At 50.7% G+C, this 11,037-nt stretch overlaps 1 protein-coding gene across 2 annotated transcripts in view; it reads right to left on the bottom strand.

Moving 5' to 3' along the window:
* Nucleotides 1-2,259, bottom strand: part of LOC144507741 (adenylate kinase isoenzyme 5-like) — a 71,270-nt gene extending 69,011 nt beyond the window's left edge. Inside the window, exon 1 of one of the 2 annotated variants that reach the window (XM_078235006.1) lies at nt 2,076-2,259. In XM_078235006.1, the coding sequence (XP_078091132.1) occupies nt 2,076-2,259 (184 nt within the window). The remainder of the gene's footprint in view (nt 1-2,075) is intronic. The other variant, XM_078235004.1, reaches the window with a different exon arrangement.
* Nucleotides 2,260-11,037: the final 8,778 nt, after the last annotated feature.

The raw sequence follows: 11,037 nt of genomic DNA on the forward strand, positions 1-11,037 counted from the left end.
CTGACAAAGGGTCACCCAGACTCGAAACGTTGGCTCGAATCTCTCTCCACAGAGGCTGCCAGACCTGCTGAGATTTTCCAGCATTTTCTGTTTTGGTTTCAGATTCCAGCGTCCGCAGTATTTTCCATTTACCTGTCACTTGCTGCCTCAGTCTCCACACGTGGAGCAAATGAGCTGCTTTGCATCCACTTACATTGTGTTAAACTCCCACAGAACATCACCAATTTTCAACTACAGTCGCTTAGAGCCTTTATTCACAATGTTATCAGCGTGACTTAGCTCAGCTCTCCTTTAACAATGAAACTAACACGTGGCATTTAACGTTTTCTCCCTCTCCCTCTCCCTCCCTCTTTCTCACTCCCCCCCTCGCTCCCTCTCCCTCTCTCTCCTTCCTTCTCCCCCTCTCTCTCCCTCCCTCGCTCCCTCTCCCTCCCTCCTTCTCTCCCTCTTTCTCACTCCCCCTCTCCCTCCCTCTCTCTCCCTCCCTACCTCTCCCTCTCTCTCCCTCTCTCTCTCCCTCCCTCTCTCACTTCCTCCCTATCTCTCCCTCTCTCTCGCCCTCCCTCTTTCCTTCTCCCTCCCTCCCGCTCTCCCTCCCTCATTCCCTCTCCCTCCCTCCTTTTCTCCCTCTTTCTCACTCCCCCTCTCCCTTCCTCTCTCTCTCCCTCCCTCGCTCCCTCTCCCTCCCTCCCTCTCTGCCTGCCTCACCCCCTCTCCCTCCCTCTCTCTCTCTCTCTCTCTCTCCCTCCCTACCTCTCCCTCTCTCTCACCCTCCCTCTTTCCTTCTCCCTCCCTCCATCCCACCAACTGTCACGATTCAGACTCTCTTCCCACTCCTCTCCGACACGGTTCACAATTCTCACATGTCTGCTACCACACAAACCCTGAGATTGGACACACGCAGTGAGTGGGAGTACCACAGCTGAGGTCTGAAGGGTTGCTTTTATTGACACCTTATGTGTTGGATGTCAAATGAACCTGGCACCATTTAGTTCAGGCAAAATGGCAAATCTGGTTTATTTTAAGAGATAGATTTATACTGAAGCAAAGTATAATCAGCAAATGAACAGAAACACTGCCATTAACTTTCAAATTCAGGACAACACAATGTTAAAAATAATGTTATTGCCTTTCACAGTCTTTGGACTCTCTTCATGATGTCCTGCTCACATTCTTCAACGAGCTATTTGACCACAGGGGCAAGACTGAAACCAACCATTTTCTGACGCACCTTCCTTTTGCACAGGCCCGGAGCACGAGTGGAGAACTCGTGCTGTTCTCCATCTCTGTTTGATAGGGACGCTGAGACTGACTATCACTCCCTCCCTCTCTCCCTCCCATGCACCCTTTCACTGCCACAGCCGGGGACAGCTAACCAGGCTGAGGAGAGAAGCTCCGATCTTCCCTGGACAACATTATGTCACCAAGGGTCAAAAACCCAAACTAAAACCTATCCAGCAAGTCAAAGAGTGAGAGAAATTAACTGGAAATTTCCGTGGAGCTGCTTTCTCCTGAGTTACAATCCAGAGACGAGATCACACTGGATCACAAGGTGGAACAATCCGGAACATTCTTATAGAATCATAGAATCCCTACAGTGCAGAAGTAGGCCATTCAGCCCATCGAGTCTGCACTGACCACAATCCCACCCAGGCCCTATCCCCATAACCCCTCATATTTACCCTGGCTAATCTCCCTGACACTAGGGTCAATTGAGCATGGCCAATGCACCTAACCCGCACATCTTTGGACTGTGGGAGGAAACCGGAGCACCCGGAGGAAACCCACGCAGACACGGGGAGAATGTGCAAACTCCACACCGACAGTGATCCAAGGCCGGAATTGAACCCAGGTTCTTGGCGCTGTGAGGCAGCAGTGCTAATCACTGTGCCACTGTGCTTGCCTATTCTTCGAGCCTTTCCCCCAGTGAACCTGGCCAGTTCTGGGGAAGTTTGCCTGGCTGACCGTCCGAATACAGAAGGTCCAAAAACAGCTTTTCAAACTCCATCAAATTACAACAAAAAAAACCCAACAGACGCGGTGTGAGTTGGGGAGAGATGAGGTCAGCAAGTTACCGCTCCGATAGATGGCTCTCCTTCCCTGGCTCCCGCCAACAGGGGGCAGTGCCCTCCTCTCCTGGACAATGAAGGTGTCCCATCGCACCTTCTCCAGACCCCCGATCTCTCGCACCTTCTTCAGACAGTTCTCCAAGTATTCGAGGGGCTCTTCCGGCTGATGGTACATTAGGCCTGTCAGCATACTCTGTAACCAGAGACAATCAGATTGTGATCAACACTGGGTAAAAACACACATCCAAAATCATTTCATTTCTTGAAGTGAGGGTTTTACATGAAGGCTGTTTTAATGATAAATGCCTCTGTGATCAGCTCACACACACAATGGATCACGTACAACAAGACTTAACTCGTTCAACACAGATCCCAATCCCAAACACTCGGGACGGAGCTCTCAGTGCGTACAGTTTATCATCTAAAAGAGCCTTCACCTCTGACCCCGTGCGAAACTTCACCTCTAACCCCATGCGAAACTTCGCTTCTGACCCCATGGGAATCTTCACCTCTGACCCTGTGCGAATCTTCACCTCTGACCCCTCAGGAACCTTCACCTCTGACCCCATGGGAATCTTCACCTCTGACCCCATGGGAATCTTCACCCCTGACCCCCTCAGGAATCTTCACCTCTGACCCCCTCAGGAATCTTCACCTCTGACCCCTCAGGAATCTTCACCTCTGACCCCATGGGAAGCTTCACCTCTGACCTTTCCTGCCAAGGTTTTCCATGATAAATTCCGATATCTATTTGATTTGATTTATTCTTGTCACATGTATTAGCATACATGAAAAGTATTGTTTCTTGCGCGCTATACAGACAAAGCATACCGTTCATAGAGAAGGAAAGGAGAGAGTGCAGAATGTAGTGTTACAGTCATAGCTAGGGTGTAGAGAAACATAGAACATAGAACATTACAGCGCAGTACAGGCCCTTCGGCCCTCGATGTTGCGCCGACCAGTGAAACCAATCTAAAGCCCCTCTAATCTACACTATTCCAATATCATCCATATGTTTATCCAATAACCATTTGAATGCTCTTAATGTTGGCGAGTCCACTACTGTTGCAGGCAGGGCATTCCACGCCCTTACTACTCTCTGAATAAAGAACCTACCTCTAACATCTGTCCTATATCTATCACCCCTCAATTTAAAGCTATGTCCCCTCGTGCTAGCCATCACCATCCGAGGAAAAAGGTTCTCACTGTCCACCCTATCTAATCCTCTGATCATCTTGTATGCCTCTATTAAGTCACCTCTTAACCTTCTTCTCTCTAACGAAAACAGCCTCAAGTCCCTCAGCCTTTCCTCATAAGACCTTCCCACCATACCAGGCAACATCCTGGTAAATCTCCTCTGCACCCTTTCCAATGCTTCCACATCCTTTCTATAATGCAGCGACCAGAACTGTACGCAATACTCCAAGTGCGGCCGCACCAGAGTTTAGGACAGTTGCAACATGACCTCCTGGCTCCGAAACTCAATCCCTCTACCAATAAAAGCTAACACACCGTACGCCTGCTTAACAACCCTATCAACCTGGGTGCCAACTTTCAGGGATCTATGCACATGGATGCCGAGATCTCTCTGTTCATCCACACTACCAAGTATCTTACCATTAGCCCAGTACTCTGTATTCCTGTTACTCCTTCCAAAGTGAATCACCTCACACTTTTCCGCATTAAACTCCATTTGCCACCTCTCAGCCCAGCTCTGCAGCTTATCTATGTCCTTCTGTAACCTGCAGCATCCTTCCGCACTGTCCACAACTCCACCGACTTTAGTGTCATCCGCAAATTTACTAACCCATCCTTCTACGCCCTCATCCAGGTCATTTATAAGGTCAACTTAATACAAGGTAGGTCCATTCAAAAGTCTGACAGCAGCAGGAAAGAAGCTGTTCTTGAGTCGGTTGGTTATCATCTAAAAGACCATCCGAATGCAGAAGGTTCGAAAACAGCTTTTCAAACTCCATCAAAATACAAAAAAACCCAACAGACGCGGTGTGAGTTGGGGAGAGATGAAGTCAACAAGTTACCGCACGGATAGATGGCTCTCCTTCCCTGGCTCAACAGGGGGCAGTGCCCTCCTCTCCTGGACAATGAAGGTGTCCCATCGCACCTTCTCCAGACCCCCGATCTCTCGCACCTTCTTCAGACAGTTCTCCAAGTATTCGAGGAGCTCTTCCGGCTGATGGTACATTAGACCTCAGACTTTTGTATCTTTTTCCCGAAGGAAGAAGGTGGAAGAGAGAATGTCCGGAGTGTGTGGGTGACTATGTTGGCTGCTTTGCCGAGGCAGCGGGAAGTGTAGACAGAGTCAATGGTTGGGAGGCTGGTTTGCGTGATGGATTGGATATCAACATTTACAATATAAACATGTCGCACTGTAATGCCGACCTCCCGCTGGGTGGTGGTGCTGTAGTTCCTGAGCTTTCCCTCTCTCTCAGTAATGTGGAGACCCTCGCTGTGTCCCAATCTCCCTCTCCACTTGTGCCTTTCCGTGCTTGCTGCCAGCTCTGATTCACAGTAATATTATAGAAAATCTCAGCCAGAACGTCTGATGTTAATTTGGGGATTGAATGATGCCGAACACACCCACACCCCCTCACCCCACACCCCCTCACCCCACACACCCTCACCCCACACCCCCTCACCCCCTAACCCCACACCCCCTCACCCCACACCCCCTCACCCCACACCCCACACCCCCTCACCCCCTAACCCCACACCCCCTCACCCCACACCCCCTCACCCCCTAACCCCACACCCCCTCACCCCAAACCCCCTCACCCCACACCCCCTCACCCCACACCCCCTCACCTCACACCCCACACCCCCACACCCCCTCACCCCACACCCCCTCACCCCAAACACCATCACCCCACACCCCCTCACCCCACACCCCCTCACCCCAAACCCCCTCACCCCACACCCCCTCACCCCACACCCCCTCACCCCCTCACCCCACACCCCCACACCCCCTCACCCCCACACACCCTCACCCCACACCGCCTCACTCCACTGGGCAGCTAAAGTCAGAATGATGTCTTTGTGCTCAACATTACACAGGAGGAGCAAGTGATTAATGGAATATTTTGAAGTGGCTGTTATATGAGCTTCAGATTAAGGCAATAATTTGTTGTGTCGAGGGTGATTGATGTGTGGTGAGGAGTGAGGACAGTGCGCAGTGACCCTCTCCTGTACAGACAGCCTCTCAGTGTAAGCACACACTGGCTACACAGAAAGATAACACAGAAAGATAATCCACCACCCCTCAGACATAATGAAGCCTCCCCCTGCCGAACTGCACAATCTCAGATAGAGTCCCAGCCCTAACTCCAACCCCTACACTCCTCTCTATATCTGTAACCCCCTCCAGCCCCTACACCCCTCCCTATCTCTGTAACCCCCTCCAGCCCCTACACCCCTCCCTATCTCTGTAACCTCCTCCAGCCCCTACACCCCTCCCTATCTCTGTACCTCCTCCAGCCCTTACATACGTCCCTATCTCTGTAACCTCTTCCAGCCCCAACAACCGTCCCTATCTCTGTAACCTTCTCCAGCCCCTACACTCCTCCCTATCTCTGTAGCCTCCTCCAGCCCCTACACCCCTCCCTATCTCTGTAACGTCCTCCAGTCACTACACTCCCTCCCTATCTCCGTAACCTCCTCCAGTCCCTATGCCCCTCCCTATCTCTGTAACCTTCTCCAGTCCCTACACACCTCACTATCTCTGTAACCTTCTCCAGCCCCTACATCCCTCCCTATCTCTGTAATATCCTCCAGCCACTACACTCCCTATCTCTGTAATCTCCTCCAGCCCCGACACCCCTCCCTATCTCGGTAACCTTCTCCAGCCCCTACACCCCTCCCTTTCTCGGTAACCTTCTCCAGCCCCTACAACCCTCCCTATCTCTGTAACCTTGTCCAGCCCCTACACCCCCTCCCTATCTCTGTAACCTTCTCCAGCCCCTACACCCCCTCCCTGTCTCTGTAACCTCCTCCAGACACTGCACCCCTCCCTATTTCTGGGCTATTTCAGGATCTCAGTGAGTGGAGGGATGTGGGGAACTGTGGGGAACAGTCGGGAAGATGGAGTTGAAGCTTCAGGTTAGTCCAGGACAGACTGAATGGTGGAGCAGGCTCGATGGGTTGAATGGTTCCTCTGGTTTCCTCGATTTTAGTCATTCCACTGTTGGCAGCAACCTGGGTTCCATGTTCTGGAATTCCTTCCCTGAACCGTTCTCTTTGCCCATCCCTCTCTCTCTCACTCTCTCCCCCCTCGGTCTCCCTCTGTCTTGTTCTCTCCCCCACACTCTCCATCCCTCATTCCCGATTTGACCGGCACAGGGGCACAGTGGTTAGCACCAGCGCCAGGGACCCGGGTTCAATTCCCGGCTTGGGTCACTGTCTGGGTGGAGTTTGCACATTCTCCCCGTGTCTGCGTGTGTTTCCTCCGGGTGCTCCGGTTTCCTCCCACAGTCCAAAAGACGTGCTGGTTAGGGTGCATTGGCCGTGCTAAATTCTCCCTCAGTGTACCCGAACAGGCGCTAGAGTGTGGCGACGAGGGGATTTTCACAGTAACTTCATTGCAGTGTTAATGTAAACCTACTGGTGACACTAATAAACAAACTTTACTTTACTTTAAACTCTCTCCATTACGGAGATGTGGGTAGAACAAGGACAGGAATGGTTGTTGGACGTTCCGGGGTATAGATGTTTCACTAAGTGTAGGGAAGCTGGTAAAAGAGGTGGAGGAGTGGCATTGTTAATCAAGGATAGTTTAACGGCTGCGGAAAGGCACTTCGAGGGGGATCTGCACACTGAGGTAATATGGGCTGAGGTTAGAAATAGGAAAGGAGCGGTCACGTTGTTAGGAGTTTACTATAGGCCCCCAAATAGTAATAGAGATGTGGAGGAAGAAATTGCTAAGCAGATTATGGATATGTGTGGGGGTCACAGGGTAGTTGTCATGGGGGACTTTAACTTTCCAAATATTGATTGGAACCTTTGTAGGTCAAATAGTTCGGATGGGGCAGTTTTTGTGCAGTGTGTGCAGGAGGGTTTCCTGACACAATATGTGGATAGGCCGACAAGAGGTGAAGCCACATTGGATTTGGTACTGGGAAATGAACCGGGCCAAGTGTTAGATTTGGTTGTGGGAGAGCACTTTGGAGATAGTGACCACAATTCGGTGTCTTTTGTTATTGCAATGGAGAGGGATAGGGCCGTACGGCAGGGCAAGGTTTACAATTGGGGGAGAGGTAATTATGATGCGATTAGGCAAGAATTAGGGGGCATAAGTTGGGAACAGAAACTGTCAGAGAAAGGAACTAATGAAAAGTGGAACTTTTTCAAGGAACAAATACTGGATGTCCTTGATAGGTATGTCCCTGTCAGGCAGGGAGGAAATGGCCGAGTGAGGGAACCATGGTTCACGAAAGAGGTGGAATGTCTTGTGAAAAGGAAGAGGGACGTTTATGTAGGGATGAGGAAACAAGGTTCAGATGGCTCGATTGAGGGTTACAAGTTAGCAAGGAATGAGCTGAAAAAGGGGCTTAGGAGAGCTAGGAGGGGACATGAGAAGTCCTTGGCGGGTCGGATCAAGGAAAACCCCAAGGCTTTTTACTCTTATGTGAGGAATAAAAGAATGACCAGGGTGAGGTTAGGGCCGGTCAAGGACAGTAGTGGGAACTTGTGTATGGAGTCAGTAGAGATAGGCGAGGTGATGAATGAATACTTTTCTTCAGTGTTCACCAAGGAGAGGGGCCATGTTTTTGAGGAAGAGAAGGTGTTACAGGCTAATAGGCTGGAGGAAATAGATGTTCGGAGGGAGGATGTCCTGGCAGTTTTGAATAAACTGAAGGTCGATAAGTCCCCTGGGCCTGATGAAATGTATCCTAGGATTCTTTGGGAGGCAAGGGATGAGATTGCAGAGACTTTGGCTTTGATCTTTGGGTCCTCGCTGTCCACGGGGATAGTGCCAGAGGACTGGAGAATGGCGAATGTTGTTCCTCTGTTTAAGAAAGGAAATAGAAATGACCCGGGTAATTATAGACCGGTTAGTCTTACTTCGGTGGTTGGTAAATTGATGGAAAAGGTCCTTAGAGATGGGATTTACGACCATTTAGAAAGATGCGGATTAATCCGGGATAGTCAGCACGGATTCGTGAAGGGCAAGTCATGCCTCACAAATTTGATAGAATTTTTTGAGGAGGTAACTAAGTGTGTTGATGAAGGTAGGGCAGTTGATGTCATATACATGGATTTTAGTAAGGCGTTTGATAAGGTCCCCCATGGTCGGCTTATGATGAAAGTGAGGAGGTGTGGGATAGAGGGAAAGTTGGCCGATTGGATAGGTAACTGGCTGTCTGATCGAAGACAGAGGATGGTGGTGGATGGAAAATTTTCAGATTGGAGGCAGGTTGCTAGCGGAGTGCTGCAGGGATCAGTGCTTGGTCCTCTGCTCTTTGTGATTTTTATTAATGACTTAGAGGAGGGGGCTGAAGGGTGGATCAGTAAATTTGCTGATGACACCAAGATTGGTGGAGTAGTAGATGAGGTGGAGGGCTGTTGTAGGCTGCAAAGAGACATAGATAGGATGCAAAGCTGGGCTGAAAAATGGCAAATGGAGTTTAACCCTGATAAATGTGAGGTGATTCATTTTGGTAGGACTAATTTAAATGTGGATTACAGGGTCAAAGGTAGGGTTCTGAAGACTGTGGAGGAACAGAGAGATCTTGGGGTTCATATCCACAGATCTCTAAAGGTTGCCACTCAAGTGGATAGAGCTGTGAAGAAGGCCTATAGTGTGTTAGCTTTTATTAACAGGGGGTTGGAGTTTAAGAGCCGTGGGGTTATGCTGCAACTGTACAGGACCTTGGTGAGACCACATTTGGAATATTGTGTGCAGTTCTGGTCACCTCACTATAAGAAGGATGTGGAAGTGCTGGAAAGAGTGCAGTGGAGATTTGCCAGGATGCTGCCTGGTTTGGAGGGTAGGTCTTATGAGGAAAGGTTGAGGGAGCTAGGGCTGTTCTCTCTGGAGCAGAGGAGGCTGAGGGGAGACTTAATAGAGGTTTATAAAATGATGAAGGGGATAGATAGAGTGAACGTTCAAAGACTATTTCCTCGGGTGGATGGAGCTATTACAAGGGGGCATAACTATAGGGTTCGTGGTGGGAGATACAGTAAGGATATCAGAGGTAGGTTCTTTACACAGAGAGTGGTTGGGGTGTGGAATGGACTGCCTGCAGTGATAGTGGAATCAGACACTTTAGGAACATTTAAGCGGTTATTGGATAGGCACATAGAGCACACCAGGATGATAGGGAGTGGGATAGCTTGATCTTGGTTTCAGATAAAGCTCGGCACAACATCGTGGGCCGAAGGGCCTGTTCTGTGCTGTACTGTTCTATGTCCTATGTTCTATGTTCTCCCCTCTTCCCCTCCCTCTCTCTCGCTCTCTCTCCCCTCTTGCTCTCCCCCTCCCTCTCTCTCCCCCCCTCTCTCTCTCTCTCCCCCTCCCTCTCTCCCTCTCCCCTCCCTCTCCCTCTCTCTCTACCCCCCTCTCTCTCCCCCTCTCTTTCCCCCTCTCTCTCTCCCCCCTCCCCCCTCCTTCTCCCCTCCCTCTCCCCTCCCTCCCCCCTCTCTCTCTCTCCCCCTCTCTCTCTCTCCCTCTCCCCTCCCTCCCTCTCCCCTCCCTCCCTCTCTCTCTCCCCTCCCTCCCTCTCTCTCTCCCCCCTCTCTCTCTCTCCCTCTCTCTCTCTCTCCCCTCTCTCTTCCTCTCTCTGCGTTAACCCTCCTTTCAGGCTGGTCCCACAGGTTCAGTGTTTGACTGACTCTGTCCTCGGAGTGAGTCTGTGTTGAAGGGTCCTTTGGGATGTTCCAGGCGCTGTATAAATGTCAGTGGTTGTTGTGAATGGGATGTCCTGTCCGCACAGGGACAGCATTAACAGACAGCTTCAGGGGATGATGAGAGGCTGCTGAATCCCAGAGGAAACATTAGCAGCAACTCCAGTGCGTTGCGGAAAGGCTTTTACTGGAACAACAGCTATAATTACCCCTACACAACAGACCCAATCCTGAGAGGGACTGAACTGCCACCAGTCCATTAGCTAAAGCTCCAAGAAGCCATTTAGTGTCAGCAGTGATTGAGTCAGAACCAATTACTGAGCTCCAGCCACCCCGGATCAGAGTTTAAAGCTCGCACTCTGTGGCACAGCGCTGAGAGTTCCCACCAGTTAATTAATGTATGTTTTCTGAGTCCTGCTCTATTCAGCAAGCTCACCGTTCATGCTGAATTGGTGTCGGCTTGTTGCTATGATACCCTGTGAGAGACTGAGGGCTGAGAATAATGCCCGGTGCTCACACAATACAACAAACAATCCGATTCCCCAAAACCCTCCCTAAATCTGTAACCCCCAAAACCCTCCCTAAATCTGTAACCCCCAAAACCCTCCCTAAATCTGTAACCCCCAAAACCCTCCCTAAATCTGTAACCCCCAAAACCCTCCCTAAATCTGTAACCCCCAAAACCCTCCCTAAATCTGTAACCCCCAAAACCCTCCCTAAATCTGTAACCCCCAAAACCCTCCCTAAATCTGTAACCCCCAAAACACTCCCTAAATCTGTAACCCCCTACACCCCTTCCTATCAGCCCCCCTCCAGCCCCCTACACCCCTCCCTATCCCTGTAAACCCCCTCTAGCTCCCCACACCCCTCCCTAAATCTGTAACCCCCCACACCCCTCCCTATCCCTGTAACCCCCCTCCAGCCCCTACACCTACCCCTGTCCCTGTAATCCCCCTCCAGCCCCCTACACATCTCCCTAAATCTGTAACCCCCCACACCCCTCCCTATCCCTGTAACCCCCCTCCAGCCCCCTACACCTACCCCGTCCCTGTAATCCCCCTCCAGCCCCCTACACATCTCCCTAAATCTGTAATCCCCTACAACCCTCCCA

Source organism: Mustelus asterias, chromosome 19 (genome assembly GCF_964213995.1).
Source record: "Mustelus asterias chromosome 19, sMusAst1.hap1.1, whole genome shotgun sequence".
NCBI lineage: Eukaryota > Metazoa > Chordata > Chondrichthyes > Carcharhiniformes > Triakidae > Mustelus > Mustelus asterias.